General features: G+C 40.0%; 2 protein-coding genes across 6 annotated transcripts; one reads left to right on the top strand and one right to left on the bottom strand.

The window, feature by feature from the left end:
* Positions 1–456: 456 nt before the first annotated feature.
* On the bottom strand, positions 457–12,181 carry ZNF189 (zinc finger protein 189). Of its 5 annotated transcripts, none has more exons than XM_069575545.1 (3): positions 11,692–12,181; positions 10,891–10,975; positions 457–3,171 (listed from the first exon to the last, which is right to left on the bottom strand). In XM_069575545.1, exons 1-3 carry the CDS (start codon positions 11,722–11,724, stop codon positions 1,451–1,453), a joined length of 1,839 nt encoding a protein of 612 aa, XP_069431646.1. In that variant the 5' UTR covers positions 11,725–12,181; the 3' UTR covers positions 457–1,450. The 5 variants fall into 5 exon arrangements, with proteins under 5 accessions (XP_069431646.1, XP_069431645.1, XP_069431648.1 ...); XM_069575544.1 differs by having other exon boundaries at positions 10,891–11,017; positions 11,692–12,146; XM_069575547.1 differs by lacking the exons at positions 10,891–10,975; positions 11,692–12,181 and adding an exon at positions 7,082–7,166.
* A 63-nt stretch (positions 12,182–12,244) lies between these two features.
* On the top strand, positions 12,245–19,796 carry MRPL50 (mitochondrial ribosomal protein L50). Its single transcript, XM_069575551.1, has 2 exons — positions 12,245–12,376; positions 19,010–19,796. The coding sequence occupies exons 1-2, from the start codon at positions 12,285–12,287 to the stop codon at positions 19,395–19,397; spliced, it is 480 nt and encodes a 159-aa protein (XP_069431652.1). The 5' UTR covers positions 12,245–12,284; the 3' UTR covers positions 19,398–19,796.
* Positions 19,797–21,955: the final 2,159 nt, after the last annotated feature.

The following is a 21,955-nucleotide window of genomic DNA, read 5'->3' on the forward strand; positions in this document are numbered from 1 at the left end:
CAGTGAAGTCAACAGCCAGAACTTCTGCTCAGCTAGATAACCATACATGAAACAATGCAACTTCAGCAAAAAGCAGAGAAAATGTTTAGTGTGCATGCAGCAAAACTACACTTTGCATTAGGTTTTCAAAACAGAGAACAGGTCTAAGAACCCCATTATTAGTTGTGAACCTGGGCTGGGGAACGACTGGTGCAGAAAAAGTAGAATGTCTAGGTTATAGGAGAAAGTGAGGTCTTTTGCTTAAACTATTAAGAAATCTAGAATAAGAGTGTGCTGGTGATTTGGAATTAGGAATGAAAGACTTAACCTCAATTGAACTATCCCAGAAAAGGTAACTAGTCAGAAGCAGAACAAATGAGAGCAATTTAAATTCTTGATTCTAATTTTTAAATGCAGTAATGCACTTGATAGGATAGATTTTACAATGGAGTAATAAATAAACTCTTACACAAAGCAAAAAACAAATCATATTTAATGACTAGAACAAATGAATTATAGGTTTATAATAACCATTAACTAAGGGAAGCCCTAGAACCAGAAATAAAGATTGCATGCAAAGTCTGGTTACCATAAAAACCAAAGCATACCAAAATATCTGTTTCCTAGCATAGACTCCAGGTCTTTTTATTTCCAACTCTCAGTAATCAAAATATTTACACTTTCACATGCTACTGGTAGTAGAGGAATAAGATTTAGTCTGTCTAGGACTACAAATATCTTTCACAGAATGGAGCACACAAAAAGAACAGCATCTTCCTCTACCTTTTTGGCCCCATCTTAGAGGAAAAAAAGGCACTCCCAAAGGTTCCTTAGTAACACCTTTGCTAGGTTTGTTACATAATCTTTACATGTAAAATTAATGGTCCACTCATTTCACAGATCTGGGAACCACATGGCATTGGAACTGCCTTTAACCCACATGCCTAACCAGCTTTAACAAGGACAACAGCTTTGGATGTCAGTTCTTAAAAAAAAAATGGGGGCTTTGTTTTCTTGAAAACGTAATTATATGTTTAACTACTGAACTCTGGCATACACAGCCAAACATATTGTGGAACTGAAAGAACCACCATATATTTTGGTGCCAGAGGACTGAGTTTTCTAACATCAGCTGCTTCCAACTCCCCTAGGCATATGCAACTTTGTTCTTCTCCCTTTTATTAATTATAATTAAGTGCTCTGAACTTGGGTTTAACCTCTCCACTGAGAGATCTGAAAAAAAAAAAAAAAGATGCTTAAATTACTGAGTCTTTCTCTGATCAAAATGAATAATGAAGTCTTCAACTGCATGTGAGCAGCTGCCTATTATTCACAGAATCTTTAGAAACCATGTGCCTGAGGCCAAACAGAATCTGCTTTGATCACTAAGTGTGACTCACACTGAGCCATACTGAAACTGCACTTGGGTACCTGGTCTCAAGTCAAACTGAACTTAAGTATTTCTCCACATTTACTGCATCCATGTAGCATGCAATTTTTGATGCTGAATAAGAGAAATGCGGCAATTGAAGGCTTCACCACAAGCATCACATTCATGGGTTTCCTGAATTTTCACCTCTGCATGGATCTTCTGATGGTTGACAAGGCTGCGCTGCTGACTAAAACTTTTGTCGCACTTCTCACACTTATAAGGTTTTTCTCCTGTATGTATTCTCTGATGCTGAATCAGGCCGGAGTTCCGGCTAAAGGCCTTCCCACATTCATCACATTTATGGGGTTTATTACCTGTGTGAACACCCTGATGTCGAATAAGATTACAAAGTTGACTAAAACTTTTGCCACACTGTCTGCAAAGATAGGGTCTCTCTCCAGTGTGGATTCTCTGGTGTTCAATAAGAAATGAGCTCCGACTGAAGCTTTTCCCACATACAGTACATAGGTAGGGTTTTTCACCAGTGTGGATTCTTTGATGTTGCACAAGATGAGCACTGACACTGAAAGTTTTCCCACATTCATCACATTTATAAGATTTTTCCTTAGGGTAGACTTCCTGTTGTATAACAAGACCGCCATTTGGGTCAAAACTTTCCTTGGTTTCATTGTATGAATAAGTCTTCTCTCTGGTATGGATTCTCTGGTGCTGAATAAGACCTGAGCTTCTACTAAAGGCTTTTCCACATTCCTCACATTTATGGGGTTTGTCCCCTGTGTGAATTCTCTGATGACGAGTAAGGTTGCAAAGTTGACTGAAGCTTTTCCCACACTCTTTGCACTGATAAGGTCTTTCACCTGTATGGATCCTCTGATGTTCAATAAGGAATGAGCTCCGACTGAAGCTTTTTCCACATTCAATACAAAGAAAAGGTTTCTCACCAGTGTGGATTTTTTGGTGTTGTATAAGATATGTACTTAATCTAAAGGCCTTCCCACATTCACCACATTTATGAGGTCTTTCCCCAGTGTGAATTCTCTGATGTTCAACAAGTAAAGAATTTCTACTAAAGCTTTTCTTACATTTGGTACAGTGATAGGGTTTCTCACCAGTGTGTGTTCTCTGATGTTCAATCAGGTGTGACTTCCAACTGAAGGCTTTCCCACAGTCACCACATTTATGGGGTTTCTCACCTGTGTGAATCCTTTGATGTTTAACAAGGCTTCTTCGCTGGCTGAAGCTCTGTTTACAGTGATTACACTGATAGGGTCTCTCTCCAGTGTGGATTCTCTGATGTCTAATAAGGGTTGAGCTCACACTAAAGGTTTTTCCGCAGTAATTACACTCATAGGGCCTTTCCCCGGTGTGAATTCTCTGATGTTCAATAACAAATGAACTGCGACTAAAACTTTTCCCACATTCATTACATTGGAAAGGTTTCTCTCCAGTATGGACCCTTTGATGTTGAATGAAATGAGCCTTACGGACAAAACCCTTTCCACATTCTTCACATTTATGACATTTCTCTTCTGAATTTGGTCTCTTACGGATAATGTTAGTGTTTCCTCTGAACATTCTTTGTTCCTGGGTCAAAGATTCCCTTGGTATTTCCCATAAGAAGATTCCTCTTTGTTTATCTAACCTACCAACAAGTTCAAAGGTTTCTCTATGCATGGGATCCTGGTCAATTTCACTTTTGATTCTTGTAACTATTATACCCTGTGGTTCCATTTCTTCCTCAATTTCCTCAATTTCTTGTTTCACAGTTGGTTCCTCATCCTTATCTCTGTTCAAAACATCTGGAATAAATGGAAAACAGAAATGTCAGCTTAGTTCTTTGCCAGCAAGGAGAAACTGTCATAAAAATAAGATAATTAAAATAACCTACTATGTGCATAAAATGTAGTTCACTATATCACAGCACCCTTGTGATGATTACATTAGTTCAAATACATAAAACATTTAAAACTACCTGGCAAACAGTACAAGCTATATAAACATTATTTAGTATTAATTTTCTGATAAAATGAAATGTTTTCCTTAAAGAAAGGGTAACAAAGAAATAAAATAAGTCACAGTAGGATAAACTAGCTATCAGAAAAGAAAGGACAATGTGGAAAAAAAACAGTAGGTTCAGAAAAACTTAGGATGAAGTAGCATTATTGTAATGTGAATAAGCCAAATAACTGACAGAAAAGAACACATAAAATGATGCTGAGAAGGAAACAGACAAAAACCAGAGGAAACAACAATTCATTCATTAATAAGAATTTATTGTGAATAAAAGCATTCCAGGCATTGTATTAATAAAATGAATTAGAATTTAGAGATAAGGCAAGAAGCCTCTTAACAAGTGGAATGGATGATAAGTACAAATAGGGAAAGAGTAGAATATGACAAAGAAAATACTAAGTAAAACAGTTCCTATATGGAGATAAATGGCTTTAAAAAACTGAGTTGAAGTGATATGGATTCTGTTATATAGAAAAACAGGAAAAAAAGAACATGTTTAGAGCTAATGGAAGAAACTAGGAAAAAGAATAGTCTGTGGTAGTTTATGACTTCACCTACCACAGATACCACATTCTTCATGTATAGATGAGTCTCGTTCCTCTAAAGATATAAGACCCACATTGGAACTATCCATTTCCGACTGGGAGTCTGCATGACATCCGAGAAACGATAATCTTGCATGCATTGGAAGAAAGATAACATAATGGTCTATAATAAAACAGAGTAGCATATGGGACATTTAAGTCTGCCTCTGACTTCTTTTCTGATTTTCTATCTCTTGCTGCCTGGTGGATAACTTCATGAGAAGATTCAATCACCACTAAATTCTTATTTGACCCTAACAATTTCTCCTTTTTTTATACCTCCTTTTTTCTTTCAATTTTATAATCTTCTAACTGTGGAGTCATCGTTGAATTTTCTTTTCACTTACTTCAAACCAGTCATTATTTTATTCCAAAAAAACTTCTCTTCTGTTATTGCCCTAAGAAACTTTATTTTTATTTAAGGTTACTTACAGTACTCTCTCTCAAATTCATTTTCAGTAGAGTGTTTTCTTTCACTCAAAGAAAAAGAATGAGAACTGCCTCACCAATCTGCCTCCTACCTAAAATTACCTGCACTGCTACATGAAGATATATCCCATTCTTATCCAAGGCTAAATCATCTACTCTCTCGATCCCACTTGCCTCTGGGCACTTGTTCAATTATTACCATTTCTTCCTCTTTCTTCAATCTGTATTCTCCATAGAATTCTACATACACCTTCTTCAGTTCAGTTCAGTTCAGTCGCTCAGTCGTGTACACCTTCTTACCAACATACAAAATATATCCAACTTTATCTTGAACCTGAAATCCTTTTCTTGATGAAATCCAAGCTTTGAAAAAAAACTCAGCACTGTACCTCTCCATTTTCTAACTATGTTTTCCACACTCAATCTCTTCCCATTCAATCTACTTGATAATCTACTATAAAATCTGGTTTCTGTTTCTAGTATCTAGAGAAACTTCTCATTAAATCACCAATGACTTTCAAGTAATAAATGCAACGGACATTTATTAGTCCTTATTTTACTTGCAGCATGTGATATTCTTGACTACTCCCATTCCTTTACACTGTTTTTGGTTTCTATGCTATTGTATTCTAGTTCTCTTCATACTTCTTATTTGGCCTTTTCTAATACATTTCCCTCATGCATTTCTCTTCTCCTCAATTGTTTAAGGATATTACTATACATGTTTATATCCTCATCATGCTCTATATACACACATTCTCTGAATGTTGCCACTAAGCTGTCTCAAAAAGGTCTCACAAATAACATGACCATCATCACTTGTCATGTCCATCTCCACCTTTAATCATGTTCCCTTTAGAAGCATTAACTGTCCATCACAGCAGGAAATCATTCTAGATTTCTGCCTTTTTCTTACTATTAATCAATCACCAAAATCAATGATTCTACTCTTTAGCATTTGCCCTCTCTGTTTTCCATAGATTACTGCAAAAGCCAACTAATGATCTTTGGCTCTGATCTTTAGGCTGTATCTACTTCACTGAATCCAGAAAGATTTTCATGAAATGGAATTCTAATCATGTAACTACCTACAGATCCTATTATCTCTAAAATCAAACCAAATCTCTCTACATTATGATACTCAGTACTTCTTGAGGTCTCTAAGCTTCATCTCACTCTCCTTCCCATGCTCTCACACTTTAAGTGTGTAAATTGCTTATGCTTTAGTCATTTATGGTATTTTTTGCATATCTCATTTATGAACTATCCACTGGCATTGTTTACTTGAGAATCTCTTGGTTTAAGATTCAATGCAATGCAATAGTTCCTCTATAAAGTTCCTTCACTTAATCCACTGGATGATTCAAGTGTTCTGTTTTTCATGACCATCCCTTGTCTATAACTGCATTATAGCTATTATTACACTGTACTTCAGTTTGTATTTTCCATTGGATTACAAGTTCTTTCTGAGACTTTGTGTTAAAGTCTCTTCATAGCATTTACTCAGTGGAAATTTTTCCAGGGTCTTACTCAAAGCAGTAGTACAAAATTACGTTATTTGCAGATGGTATGACTGCCTCCCCTTCATGGATCGCACCTATGTCGTGACAAAGGGGTTTGCATAACTCAATGCAGCTGGAGCTATGCTGTGCAGTACCACCCAAGATAGACAAGTCATAGTGGAGAATTCTGAGAAAATGGGTGGCAGAGGATGAAATGGTTAGATGACATCACCAACTCAATGGACATGAATCTGAGCAAATTCTGGGAGACAGTGAAGGACAGGGAAGCCTGGCATGCTGCAGTCCACAGGGTTGCAGAGTCAGACACAACTTAGCAACTAAACAACAATGACCACCTACCCAAAATTCCCAGAAGAATTAAATGAAATATAATAGCTATGAAAGGACTAAGATATAAAACAAATACTGGTTCTTACCAAGAATAGCTAGTTAATAAATATTATAGGAAAAGAAATATGCTCTTCATATTAAAAACCATAAGGCCTAGGAATATATCTAACAAGAAATGCAAGATCCATAAAAGAATCCATACAATTTTTCTGAAAGACATAAGACAGTTAACTAGAATCAACCAATTGCCAAAGAGAGTCAATATTATAAAGCTCTTACTTCTTCCCAAACCAACTAACAACTTAACTATTCAAACCAAAATCCCATGAACCAATTAAAAAACCCCAATGAATCTAAATTTCAACTGGAAGAATGCAGAAAACTAGTTAAGTACAACTGACCCTTGGACAACATGAAGGTTAGGGGCACTGATCCTCCGCTCTGTTGAAGATGCACATATAACTTTGAAGTTGGCCCTCTGTCTCAATGGTTTTGCACCTACAGATTCAGTCAGTTGCAGACTGTATAGTACTGTAGTACGTATTTCGTGAAAAAAAATCACAAACAAGTAGACTCTCACATTTCAAACCCATATTGCTCAAGGGTCAACTGTATAACCTGAAAGAGAATATAAGACTGACTTTATCTTACTAGAAGTGAAATATAATATATTGCTAAAGTAAATAAAACACAGAGGCACTAGCATGAAAACAAATAGGTCAAATAGAGAGACATGTAAAACAAGTGAATCTAGGCTTCCAAACAGAGCAGTCTGGAAATGACTAGCCATTAGACCTGGGCTTGGTAGCTATAACCACCTTCTGAGGTACCTGCCATGCTTGTACTGTATGTTCCCATCCTCTGGTCAAAGCTAATTTTTCTAGAGTAAACAGGTGCCTCAAAGTGCAGTTCTCTCAGTTTTCTAGGAAAAAAAAAACAAAACAAAACAATGAGAGAATGGGGAAGGACTTGCATTTTTAGGCCAACCACAATGCTTTATAATTATTTATTGAATGAATGAGCAGTTGAATAAATATTTGGAGAGATTAAGGTCCAATCTGGCTCTAGCAGTCTGGAGAGAAGTTATCAAAACTGAAGAAGTCTATTTTAACTGAAAGAACTGAAAGGTCAAGAACTGAGAGATCAAACTGTCATCAATGTAGTTATTGCAGGTTTTAAAGAAAAATCAGCCTGGAAGAGGCAAAATTACAAAGCTAGACGAGTTGTGTTAAGTAGAGTAACAGGATGAAATGCCAGAAAACACTACACTGGAATAGTTGAGTAACCGTAATCTCTCATCAAGGGAGCACAAATCAAGGGGGTGGATACAGAATTTATACAGGAAGATGAAAAGATTGTATAGGAAGAAATAATAACTCATGAAAAGCTGTATTTCAGCTACAATAAAGAGAGCCTGAACGCAGGAGATCACAGATGGGCTCACTGCTATTTTACAGTACTAGGCACAGGCAAGGCTGGGCATTCACCTGATATTATCAGCCAGGACACTATATGGGTGGAAAAAGCTGTCAATGACTCAGAGATACCATAGCATAATGGAAAAAAAACCTAGCATCTGATATGGCTGGAGACTGAAGTTGTATCCTGAAAACAACAGATGAGGCTAGAAAGCTACATGGGAGCTATATAAGGTGGTTCCAGTATGCAGGACAAGAAATTAAGATTTTTTTTTTTTAATCCTTTAAGGTATCAGAAATCACAGAAGTTGTAAGCAGTTAACTAACACAAAATCACTTTGGTAGCAATAAAGAGAATATATTAGAAGAAAGGGAGACTGGAGGCAAGGAGCTAGATTACAAGCTAGTGCAATAATCTTGTCAAAAGATACTGAGTCTTAAGTATACTCACTCAGTCACCCAAATATTTAAGAAGCATATAATATATGCCTGGCTCTGTGCTAAGTGCTGGAGAAATCAAATGAAAGAATACAGTTACTATCCTCTTGAAGATCAGTCTCCCTAGAGAAATAACATGATTATGGTACACTATAATAATTCAACAATGGCAGTGTATAAAAGACAGCACAGAGAATGGAGTACTGAATTCTGAAGAGGAGGCCCTTATATCTTGGTAGATAACTTGAGATCTGCCAGATGTGAGTTACTTATGTGGTCTTCAAAAGGAGATGACTAAGAAGTTGGAGTTCAACAGAGAAAATAATGACAATGATTATGAAGGTAACAATTGACATTTATACATTGTACTTAATACGTGTTTGTCAGTGTCCTAAATGCTTTACATGTATTAACTGAGTTAATGCTCACAATAATCCTAAGATTTGTATTATTATTATTTCCATTTTTATATAAAAAAAGAAAACAGGTACAGAAAGGTTAAGTAATTCACCCATGGTCACAAGTCTTGTAAGTAGTGGAATTGGGATTTTTATTTAGGCAGTTAGGTTCCATATTTTCTCTCTACTTAAGCAGAGATAAAGATTTGGAACTTATCATGACATACTTGATAACCTGAGTGTAAATAAGATCTGTCAAGGTAGGTTTATAGACTGAGAGAAAGTCTGAGAATGCAAAGAAATAGAAGGAAGCAATAAAGAGTTTCAAATATCTATAAAGAAATGGAAGTCCCAAAAGAATCTACTGTATTTGACAATTGGGTCATTACTGATGAATGTTAAACAACTGAAAGTAAGTGGCAGAGGTACAAAAAGAGGCTTAGAGATAATCGGAAGTAAAGAAGTAGAGAATACACATTAACTACTCTTACAAAAATCTGGCTGTGAAGCAAACAAGTAGGACGTTACAGGAGCAGCAAGACAGACTCAAAGGAGAACTCTGGCGCCATGAACATACCTATCATCAAATTACACGGTGGGGTGCAGGGCAGGTGGTGGTGGGGGGCTGGAAAAAAGACTGATATGTTCTTGGAGAATGTGCAACCTTATGTGTGCAATGAGGGGTAGAAAACTTGAGAGTTCATGTGTGGTGGTCTCTATCTTCTCTGTGAAACAGAAGGTGAGGTCCACCACTGAGTGATGAACCCAAGGAAAACTCAAAGTTTCTGAAACAGTCACTAAAAGAAACAGGGGTAGGAGCAAATCAATGATAAAAAAATTTGCTGAGATATAAAAAGTGGTTTTTATTTAAAAAACCCTGGGTTTTTATATCCAGAAGAAGGAAACCACCTGTATATATGCAGGGCATCAATTCTTTCAGTTACAGAACTTCTCTTGCTGTGTTCAGCAAATCAGGTAAGAGAAAAAGGCAGATTTTATAACCAGTACAGGACTTCAAGTGTGCAGAATGGGTAGAACATAATGACAAAAGTGGCAAGAGAGCATGCTGGTGATCATTTTATATATAGGTCTATGGGTTAGCGGAGAAGGCAACGGCAACCCACTCCAGTACTCTTGCCTGGAAAATCCCATGGCACGGAGGAGCCTGGTAGGCTGCAGTTCATGGGGTCGCTAGGAGTCGGACACAACTGAGCGACTTTACTTTCACTTTTCATTTTCATGCATTGGAGAGGGAAATGGCAACCCACTCCAGTATTCTTGCCTGGAGAAACCCAGGAATGGGGGAGCCTGATGGGCTACCATCTACGGAGTTGCACAGAGTCGGACACAACTGCAGCAACTTAGCAGCAGCAGCTATGGGTTAGATGAGAAGGTGAAGCAAGAGGGAACTAAGAGCCTGGGGGGAAAGAAGGAAGTCAAGGAACAGGAAAGATTAAGAATAAACAGGTTCAGTAGGAGAGGAGAAGAGGTAGACAGGTAGGAAGTTACAGTAAGCTCCACATGGGCAGAGATCATGGCTGTTTTGTCGACTTGTTTAGTTATAGTCAATAAACATCTACTGCTGAGAAAGAATAAGGTATTAGTCAAAATACAAGATACTGGGGTTTAAAATTTGCCTGTTATAACAAAATTGAGTGTGATCATTGATGTGAGGTGCTTAATAGGAATGGAAAAGCAGGGTCCTTGAAGATACACTGAGGCAGAAGTAATACTGCATGATGGATGGTGTGGCTTAACAAAGAGGAGATTCCAAAATGTGACAAAATCTATGTGTGAGACACCAACAACAAAAAAAAATTGACAGATGATAGTGTAAAGAAATTAAGAGGGTAGAGCAAGATAGCTGAGACCTCAAAAGAGAAATTACGTTTGAAGATGGAAAACGAATGCTTTGCGAACAGTACTGAAAAGTCAGGAGAACAATTATTTTTTCCTTTCAGCCCTGAGACAAAGGATGGGGAAGGAAGAGGATGTGGGAGAATAAGCTGCCCCTGCCAGAGAAGTAGTGTCCTTGGGAAAGTGCCAGGTTTCAGTTAAGGCCAGGAGGGGTAGGGAACACCATGTGAAGAGAAACAGGGGCTCCAGAAGGCAGAGTGAAAAGGGGTGGGAGGAAAGCAGTGGGAGGATGAGCTAGGAGGGAAAGTACAGAGCAATATGGGAATGAGATTACGAGGATGGAAGCCAGAAAAGCTTGTATTTTGGTCACTGCAAGGACGGTAGGGATGAGAGCCATGGAAACAATTCATGGCTGAAAGGTCTGAATTGGAGCCTTGAAACAAAGCCATTTGGTATGGTACTAGTTCATGTGTTCTGCTTTCTTACAGTTTCTTAGCTATTCTGATCCAAGAAACAGCAGATTCTTACCCAGTGAGACCAGGTTTCCATAATTCTCCATCATGACATCTTTATACAGGCTTCTCTGAGCTGGATCCAGATAATCCCACTCCTCCTGGGTAAAAAACACAGCCACATCCTCAAATGTCAGCAAGCCCTGAAATAGTATGATTTCTGCAGTCAGTTTTGTTGTCTCAAGGACAATTCTACCGCTAAAAGTAGCAGAAACAACCACTTAGCAGAACCGGGTAGGCTAGGAGGAACATGATAACTAAGAGTTACAAGTGAGGCTCAATTCTGGGACCCGCCAAAATTCAGACACCTCAAATTAGAAGAAAACACAGCTGGATCTCTGTCCTCTGTAGTGAGGAGCTTAAGGATAAGGTTTACCCAGTATGCCCTAATATTTAATTTTAGTAAGCTGCACTAAGGCCTTCCCAAGTTTCCTTCACCTCATCGCCCCGTTCCAACTCAATTACGACCCTTTTCAACTCAATTATGTTAATTTTTCTAAGCGTCTACTTTGGGTCCAGGCATGGGGCAGGTGTAGAAGACACAAGGGAGGATGAAAAAAGCTAACCTCACCTGGAAGAACTCATAAATGAAAACGCTAGTTTGGAGCATTACTAATTTTCTTTAGATTTAGCAAGTCACTCTTGAAAAAAGGAGCCACTGGGCAGTGTGATCGCGAAGGGCTCCCCGGTACATTAGGGGGTACTTCATTGCACAGCGCTGGCCTTAAAGACCCGAAAAGGGGGGGTGGGGGCGGTGGCGCGGCCTAGCGAGCTAGGTAAAGGCGAGAGAACGGGGATACTCCGAGGGGCCACTTACCTTTGGCTGTGGCGGGGGACTCGGCGAGGCCATCTCCCAGACAGAAAATCAGGGCAGGAATCCCGGGTGGCCGCACGAAAAGGAGGCTCTGGCAAGGCCTACCCGGCCGCTGAATATTAGGCCCGAAGAAAGCGAGGCCTCTAGGCTGGATCTGGCCAGGTCTTGCCCCGAACGGTCACGACCCCAGCAGCCGGTCAGAAGCGCTACTTGGCCGCCCCCACCCCGCACCCCCCTCCCCTGCCTGGCTGTGCAGCCTTCCAGGCCTCGCTAGAGCCTCCTCTCGGTCGCCAGTTCCTGCTGCTTTCAGCCAAAGAGCTCTGTGACCGCCCGCCCCCGGACCAGAAGGCGTCACCGGGAACCTTCCCGGGACGCCCCTCAACTACAACTCCCGTCATGCTCTGAGAGAGCGCTGGGGTCCAGCCTGCCACGGCCATGGCGACCGAACTACGCTTCCCGGAGTGCAAAAGGCGAGGGAGCCTGGGTTGGTCTCAACCGGAAAAGGACACTTGCCACTAAGCTTACATTTTATTGGCTGATCTTCGCGTGCCGCTGCCGCCTGGGGGTGGAGCTCTGTCACCAAGGTCTCCCCGAAGATGGCGGCGCTCTGGGTGGCCGGCGTTTGCAGAAAAAGCTTCACAGGGGTAGCTTCAGGGGCGCCAAGCAGAGCATTTTGGTCTCGACTCAGGTAAAGCGGAAGGTTAGACCGTGGGTCATGTTCACAGAAAGTAAGGAGAGGAACTGAGAATGATGAACTTAAGACGGGACCGTGGTCCTGCGCTTTACCGGGGAAAGGACGAGAAAGTGCGTGAGGGTTCTGCGTTCAGAAGCTTCAGCTCCTGTTTCCGCGAGTGGTGGGGTCCACTTACTTCGTGTGCCCTCAGTTTACTCATCTTAGAACCGAAATACCGCCCCCTTCTTCTGTTTCACCTGTTAATTTATTAGGTAAACCATACTTACTGACCACGTGTTCCAGACGCGGAGTATAATGTGGTGTCAGGAAACAAATGACTGTTTTAGGACAGGCAACTTAGAACATGAATGTGAAGGTGTTCGCTGAACTAAAGAAACATTCAGGGTGCAGTGTCCTCATTTTGTCCGCTCATTGATTTACTCAAATAGCTATTAAACAACTGTCCTGGCTCAGCATTTCTTTATATAGGATGCAGCCGCGAAACAGAGTCCCTTCACAGAGCATGAGTACTCTGGCAAGAGGAAACCGAGCCAGCACCGGAAGGAAATAGCAATATTTTGCTAAAAGTCAGAAAGCAAGTTAATGACAGGGCTGGATCTGGAATCCCGGTCTCTTAACTCTCCCATCTGCTGCTTTTTCTGCAGGGCCAAGTGAAATTTTGTGACTTAGTGTTAGGACATGACTTAGACATGTGACTTAGACAAGTGAAATGTCTGTGACTTAGTGTTAGGAGATGAAGATTTGTAGGAACCTCAAGAAACAGTGTAAACGCTCAATAAGTTTCCAAGAAAAACTTCAACCCAAAGGGATTTTTCTCATCAGCTCATGTTTTATTAGCTTTCCTTCTGTTCCATTTTGTTTTGATTCTTTTTTTATATGTGATTTGTTTATTTAGTTTTTGGTTGCACTAGGGCTTCCTTGCTGCTTTCAGGCTTCTGTAGTCACAGCGAGTCAGGGCAGCTCAGCTCTTCGCTCCCTTGTGTGGGCTTCTCATTGCGGTGGCTTCTCTCTCGTGGAGCACAGACTAGGTGCCCGGGCTTCAGGAGTTGTAGCATGTAGGCTCAGGAGTTGTAACTCCTGGGCTCTACAGCATAGGCTCAATAATTGTGGCGCATGGGTTTAGTTGCTCCTTGGCATGTGGGATGTTTCCATACCAAGGATCTAACCCATGTCACCTGCATTGGCAGGTGGATTCCTATCCAGTGCACCACCAGGGAAGTCCTTGTTTTCTGTATATTTTGGCTAGTATTTATTATTATCTCTTAAATCTCCTTCAAGTTTGTTTCAATGACTCATTTAACAAGTATTCCTAGAGTGTCTACTGTCTAAATGTGAGGAATGCAGTTGTAATAAGATAAACCAAATCTTTGTCCTCATAAAGCATGTTTTGGTGGAGGAAAAAGTGAACAAGTATAATTTCAAAAAGTGGTAAATTATGAAGAAAACTAGAGCAGTACAGGCATACCTTGGAGTTGCTGAAGTTTGTTTCCAGATTGCTGTGATAAAGCAAGTATCTCAGCATGTTATACAGATTTTGGGGTTTCCCAGTACATTTAAAGTTACGCTTACACCATACTGTAGTGTTTAATGTGCAATAGCATTATGTCTAAGAAAACAATAAACATATCTTAGTTAAAAAATAGTTTATTGCTAAAAATTGCTAACCATCATCTGAGCCTTCAGAGAGAGATAATCTTTCTGATAGTGGAGAGTCTTGCTTTGATGTTAATGGCAAAGGATAGTTCAGGGTGTTGGTTGCTGAAGGGTGGGGTGTCTGGTAATTTCTTAATGTAACACAAAAAGGAAGTTTGCAGCGTTGATTGACTCTTCCTCTCATGAGTGATTTCTCTGTAGCATGTAATGCTGTTTGATAGCATTTTACCCACAGTAGAACTTCTTTCAGTATTAAAATCAATTCTCTCAAACTCTGCCCCTTCTTTATCAACTAAGTTGGTGTAATATTCTCAGTCCTTTGTTGTCTTTTCAACAGTCCTCACAGTATTTTTACCAGGAGTAGATTCTATCTCAGGAAACTATTTTCTTTGCTCGTTCCTAAGGAACAGCTCTTCAGTGATGAGGTTTTATCCTGAAACTGAACGCATTAGTTCCTCAGTTGTTTCCGACTCTCTGCAACCCAATGGACTGTAGCCTGCCAGGCTCCTCTGTCCATGGAATTCTCCAGGCGAGAATATTGGAGTGGGTAGCCATTCCCTTCTCCGGGGGAATCTTCCCAACTCAGGGATGGAATCTGTGTCTCCTGCACTGCAGGCAAATTCCTTACCGTCTGAGCCACCAGAGATTGCAGCAATTCAGTTATGTCTGAGGATTCACTTCTAATTCTAGTTCTCTTGCTATTCCTTCTATATTTGCAATTACTTCTTCACCGATATCTTGAACCCCTAAAAATCATTCATGAGGGTTAGAATTGGTTTCTTCCAAATTTCTGTTACTCTTTTGATCTCTTCTCATGAATCATGAACGGGCTTCTCTAGTGGCTCAGCTGGTTAAGAATCTGCCTGCAATGCCGGAGACCTGGTTTCGAGCCCTGGCTTGGAAAGATACCCTGGAGAAGGGAATGACTACCCACTCCAGTATTTTGGCCTGGAGAATTCCAGGGACTGTATAGTCTGGGGTTGCAGAGTTGGACACAACTGACCAACTTTCACTTTCATGAATCATGACTATTCTCAATGGCATCTAGATTGATGAATTATTTTTAGAACATTTTCAGCTGATTTTGCCCAGATTCATCAGAGGAATCATTGTCTATGGCAGCTATAGCCTTAAAAAATGTGTTTCTTAAATGATAAAACTTGAAAGTAAAGCTCATTCCTTGCTCCATGGACTGCAGAGTGGAAGTTGTGTTGGCATGCATGAAAACATTAATCTTGTATATCTCCATCAGGGAGCTTACTTAGGTGACCAGGTGTATTGTTAAATGAGCAGTAATATTTTGAAAGGAATCTTTTTCTGAGTGATAGGTCTCAACTGTACATGTACAGTAAAACTTGTTGTAAGCAGATGTTCTGTCTTCCAGGCTTTGTTGTTGGATTTATAGAACACAAGCCTGGTAGATTTAGCATAATTCTTAAGGGCCCTCGGATTTTCAGAATGGTAAATGAGCATTGATTTTAACTTCAAGTCACCAGCTATGTTAGCCTCTAGCAGCGTAAGCCTGTCCTTTGAAGTCAGGCATTGATTTTCTTCTGTCTATAAAAGTTCTAGATGGCATTTTTCAATAGAAGCCTGTTTTGTCTACAAGGAAAATCAATTGTTTAGTGTAGCCACCTTCGTTACCTTAGCTAAATTTTCTGGATAACTTGGTACAACTTGTAGTTGCTGTGTCACCCTGCACTTTTATGTTACAGGGACAGCTTCTTTCCTTAAACCTCGTGAACCAACCTCTCCTGTTGTTCAGTCACTAAGTCCTGTCCCACTCTTTGCTACCCCATGGACTGCAGCATGCAGACTGCCCCATCCTTTACTTTGTCTCAGAGTTTGCTCAGATTCATATCCATTGAGTCGGTGATACTATCTAACCATCTCATCCTCTGCCACCGCCTTCGCCTTTTGCCTTCAATCTTTCCCAGGATCAGGGTCTTTACCAGTGAGGCAGCTCTTTGCATCAGGTGGGCAAAGTACTGAAGCTTTAGCTTCGGCAGCAGTCCTTCCAATGAATATTCAAGGTTGATTTCCTTCAGGATTAACTAGTTTGATCTCTGCAGTCCAAGGGGCTCTCAAGACTCTCCTCCAACACCACCATTTGAAAGCATCAGTTCTTCAGTGTTCAGCCTTCTTTATGGTCCAGCTCTCACATCCATACATGACTACTGGAAAAACTATAGCTTTGACCTTTGTCAGCAAAGTGTCTCTGCTTTTTAATATGCTATCTAGTTTTGTCATAGCTTTCCTTTCAAGGAGCAAGTGTCTTAACTTCCATGGCTGCAGTCACCATCCACAGTGATTTTGGAGCCCAAGAAAATGAAATCTGTCACTGCTTCCACTTACAGCTTCCTCACCTTTTCAGCCTTCATTGAATTGAATAGCATTGGGGGCCTGATCTGGACTAGACTTTGACTTAAGGAAATATTGTGGCTAGTTTGATCTTCTGTTCAGACCATTAAAACTTTTTCCACATCAGGAATAAAGCTGTTTTGCTTTTTAATATTTGTATGTGCATTGGAGTCATACTTTTAATTTCCTTCAGGAACTTTTTCTATGCATTCATGACTTGGCTAACTGTTTAGCTGGAAGTCCTAGTTTTCAGCCTAATTTGGCTTTTGACATGCCTTCACTCAGCTTAATCATTCTAGCTTTTGATTTAAAGTAAAAGATGGGCAATTCTTCCATTCACTTGAACACATAATTATAGGCTCTTGTGGGGTTAATTGACCTAATTTCAGTATTGTTGTACCTCAGGGAGTAGGGTGGTCCAAGAAGAGGGGGAGAGCACTTGGTGGAGCAGTGAGAACACGCACAATATTCGTCAGTTAAGTTTTGTCTGTAGGAGCATGGTTTGTGACACTACAAAACAATTACAATAGTAAATCAAAGATCACTGGTCATCACCATAACAAATAAAATATTGAAAAAGTTTGAAGTATTGTGAGAATTCTGAAGATGTCACAGACACTAAGTGAGCAAATGCTGTTGGAATCATGGTGCCCATAGACTTGATGGTTGCAGGGTTGCCACAGACCTTCAGTTTGTAAAAAAAAACAACACAGTATCTATGAAGTGCTATAAGATGAAGTATACCTGTATAAGAGATTACTGAGATGAAGGGAATAGACTACATTTCATTGCGATGAGTTGTGAAACAAGTAGTTTCAAGAGAAAGTGGGAGGTCAGGAGGTACAGAAGTTGTGTAGGCAACTCTTGAGAAGTTTGTTGTAAAGGCAGCTGGAGTGGAACATGGAATCTGGAGGTTATTTCCTTTAAAGATGGGAAATACTACAGCATATTTGTGTGTCATGAGAATAGTAGATAGGGAGAAATTGATAAAGAATTGACGTAGAAAGAGGGATCAGTAACTAGAAGAGTCTTTGAATAGATATAGGGGAATAGCATTATAAATCATCCTTGACTAATGTTGTCCATTTCTGATACCCTCCAATTTCTGTTGTGATGACTGATCCCAATCAGATGATAGCTCCATAGGAAGCAGGAGTTAGTTTATGAACAGATATTAAGCACTGAAATAATATGTAAAGACAGACTCCCTCACATTGGGCCATGTGTAATAGTTATACAAGCTATTTTAAAGGACTCCTAAACACATCTCTGTATTCAAGTTTATAATCTGACACAGTGATTCTTAACTGGGGACAGTTTTGTCCACCAGGGACATTTGACAATGTCTTTTGGTTATTATGACTTGGAGGACAGGAGTGCTACTGGAATTTAGTGGGGAGAGGCCAGGGGTGCTGCTGAGCAACCTGTAGTGAACAGGACAGCTTCCCACAATAAAAAATTATCTGGTCCAAAATGTCAGTAGCGCTTGTGCTGAAAAATCCTGATTTAGTAAGAAGTAGAATGTAAATAAAATTAAAACTCAGGTGGAATGAGGTGTGCTTTGAGAACAATATTAAGTGCTGTGATATATGTGGGATCTTAAAAAAAAAAAAGATGAACTTATTTACAAAGCAGATACAGACTCACAGACATAGAAAGCAAACTTATGGTTACCAAAGGGGAAAGGAGGGGAGGGATAAATTAGGAGTTTGGGATTAACGTACACACACTACAATATACACATGAATGAATGAAATTGCTCAGTCATGTCCGACTCTTTGCAACCCCATGGACAGTAGCCTACCAGGCTCTGTCGTCCATGGGATTTTCCAGGCAAGAATACTGGAGTGGGCTGCCATTTCCTTCTCCAGGGGATCTTCCCAACCCAGGGATCGAACCTGGGTCTCCTGCATTGCAGACAGACGCTTTACCATCTGAGCCCCCAGGGCAGCCCTACACATATATAGATTCAAAACTGAATCACTGCTGTACACTTGAAACTAACACAACATGTAAATCAATTATACTTCACTTTTGTAAAAAGTGCTATGAGAAAGCAGAGGAGCTTACAGTTATATTTGATTGAGGAAATCAAGTAAAGCTTGAGAGAAGAGTTTTGTCCTAGAACTTAAAGGATGGATTAAGAATTCTGTAATTGGAGGTGAAAAATAGATACTTCAGGTAGGGTATAACTTGAGCTAATGTGATATCAGAAGAGTGGGAATCAGAAGGTAATTCAGTTTGAGTAGGGCATATAATGTATATAAGATATTAGTGGGAAATGAGGTTAGGTAGATTGGGTTTGGATCTGGGAGGACCAGAAACTCCAGAGGATTTACCATCTTCATCCATTCCTGGAAATTCTTAGGGCATGTAAAATCTGAAGTTAGCTTTTGTTTTCTCTTTGTGCCAGTTGAGTTCAACTATGAATTTATAAGGGCAGAGACCTATTTAATTCTCTCAACAGAACCCAGAAAGAGTTAAGAATAAGTAATAAATGTGCAGTATATTGATTTAGATTGTTGGGCAAAATTAGGTCTGGTGTTGGTCAACTTGTCAATTTCGTTAATGCAGTGAACTGAAGATTCACTTATTTGTTTTTGATCCCTCCAGAAAAGAGAAACAGCCAATGGTAGCTGAGACAGTAGAAGAGGTGAAGAAAGAACCTATCTTGGTGTGTCCACCCTTACGAAGCCAAGCATACATACCACCTAAAGATCTCCAGAGTCGTTTGGAATCTCATGTCAAAGAAGTTTTTGGTTCATCTGTTCCTACCAGTTGGCAGGAGATCTCCCTGGAAGATGTTCACATGAAGTTCAGCTTCTTAGCACGTTTAGCTGATGACTTGGGCCATGCAGTACCTAACTCCAGGCTTCACCAGATGTGCAGGGTTAGAGATGTTCTTGATTTCTATACTGTGCCTGTTCAGGATAGATCTAAATTTGATGAACTTATTGCCAGTAATCTGCCTCCCAACTTAAAAATCACCTGGGGTTACTGAACAGTTCAAAGGAAGATCACATTGAAATTTTTTTTTCCCCTGGAAAGGGGGCTGTTTATTAGACTTTTTGAATCTTTACCATGTGAAACGCTGTCAGAACTGGTCTCTACACCCACTTTTCTCTGTGGAAGAAAGTTATTAATCTTTTTTTTTTTATTGTCATGAATTGACAAATAAGATTTTTTCACATTTGCGGAAACTTTTAATGGAATCAGGTCATTCATAATTTATGAAAATATATATTACTATATAGATAAAATAACATTTATAAAAGAAATAATCTGTATAGTATATTACGAAAGTTGTTTCACTACTTGCTTTACTGTACAACTAGAAATAGTAGAAAATAATACTGTTCAATCTAGATAAATCTCTTGGAATTAAAGTAGATTTGGAGCATGTTTTTGTTTTTGTTTAAGGTGAAATTTGCTTTTCTGCCTCATCATTTTCTTGTTATTGTTTAGTTGCTAAGTTATGTCCTACTCTTGTGACCCTATGGACTGTGACCCACCAGGCTCCTCTGTCCATGAGATTTCCCAGGCAAGAATACTGGAGTGGTTTGCCATTTCCTTCTCCAGGGGTCTTCCCGACCCAAGGATCAAATTCAGATCTCCTGCATTGCAAGTAGATTCTTTACCACTGTGCCATTTAGGAATCCTGTCATTTTCTTCAGTATTGTAAATGGAGAAGAATACTTGCCAAGTGTTAAGAGCTATGGGCTTCCCTCGTAGCTTTGCTGATAAAGAATCTGCCTGAAATGCGGGAGACCTGGGTTGGTTTAATTTCTGGTTCGGGAAAATCCACTGGACAAGGGATGGGTTACACACTCCAGTATTTTTGGGCTTCCCTGGTGGCTCAGCTGATAAAAGAATCCGCTTGCAATGCAGAAGACCTGGGTTTGATTCCTGGGTTGGGAAGATCCCCTGGAGAAGGGAAAGGCTGTCCACTCCAGTATTCTGGCCTGGAGAATTCCATGGACTATACAGTCCATGCGGAGAAGGCAGTGGCACCCCACTCTAGTACTTTTGCCTGGAAAATGCCATGGGCGGAGGAGCCTGGTGGGCTGCAGTCCATGGGGTCGTGAAGAGTCGGACACAACTGAGCGACTTCACTTTCACTTTTCACTTTCATGCACTGGAGAAGGAAATGGCAACCCACTCCAGTGTTCCTGCCTGGGGAATCCCAGGGACAGGGGAGCCTTGTGGGCTGCCATCTATGCGGTCGCACAGAGTCGGACACGACTAAAGCGACTTAGCAGCAGCATACAGTCCATGCAGCTGCAAAGAGTCAGACATGGCTGAGTGACTTTCACTTTTGTTAAGAGATATAATCTTTTGGTCAGATATATACCAGATTTTATATCAGAATGGATATTCTCTTCCAAGGAGATGATGTTTATTTAAAACCTTTTTTAAAAGGTGGCCTTGAATGCTCTATGAGTATCCACTAGAGTGATAAATCTTTGTAGACTCATGGACTTTTAATTTGTGGAAATTACTTCTATAGCTAACCAGATGATTCTGAATGATGAAAATGATAAAGTGATTAAGAATTATTGTTCAGACTTTACAGGTGGCTAGAGAGTAATGACATGGGGAGAAGGAATTTCTTGTATTTTGTCTAATAATTCTGAAAGAAAAGTGACAAGTTTTTAAACAAAGAAATTTACATTTATTTTTTTCCTAGGGTGACTCCTTTGAAGAGGGCAAAAATTAGTTGGTTATATAAATTCTGGCATGTTTATTAGAAAAATAAGTTACAGTACAGTCATGCCCTATAAATACCATCAGTGGATAATCCGATTTTCAGTAACCTCTACACTGAAGATTCCCTGGTGGCTCAGACAGTCAAGAATCTGCCTGCAAAAAAAAAAAGAATCTGCCTGCAATGCAGGAGAACCAGGCTCAATCCCCAGGTTGGGAAGATCCCCTGGAGAAGGTAATGGCTACCCACTCTAGTATTCTTGTCTGGTGAATTCCATGGACAGAGGATCCTGACGGGGTACAGTCCATGGGATTGAAAAGAGACGACTGAGTGACTTTCACACTACATTGAATAACTTCAGAAGTTTCTGCAGTGCCAAAATGTCTAGAGCCCTGGAATTTAAACATTAGATCTATTGTATCCCTTCTGCTTCTTTGTGGAATGGATTCAGGGTGGAAACATTTGGATTCTGTGTAACAGGATTTGATTATCTCATTTCCCGCACAACTTTTATGTCTGATCTGGAGATAAAAACGTGCAGAGGCAAGATGGAAGCAAGGAATGAACAGTGTGGAAAACACTTGGTTTCAGCTTTGTTGTTGCTCAGTTGTGGCCAACTCTTTGCGACCCCATGAACTGCCAGACCACGCAAATATGGCTAGAGAAATTACTCTTGTAGCCTGGAGTAGTTTCTCAAAATTTAATGTGCTTATGAATTAGTTGGCATCTTTTTAAAATACAGATTCTGATTCTCTAGGACAATAGCGGGTCCTGAGCTTGTTTAAAAAAGTAGGTAATTCTTACGTTTTGAGTACCATGACCCTGTGTGCGCTGTGTTGTGCTAAGCCACTTCA

The sequence above is a fragment of the Ovis canadensis genome, chromosome 2, assembly GCF_042477335.2.
Source record: "Ovis canadensis isolate MfBH-ARS-UI-01 breed Bighorn chromosome 2, ARS-UI_OviCan_v2, whole genome shotgun sequence".
NCBI lineage: Eukaryota > Metazoa > Chordata > Mammalia > Artiodactyla > Bovidae > Ovis > Ovis canadensis.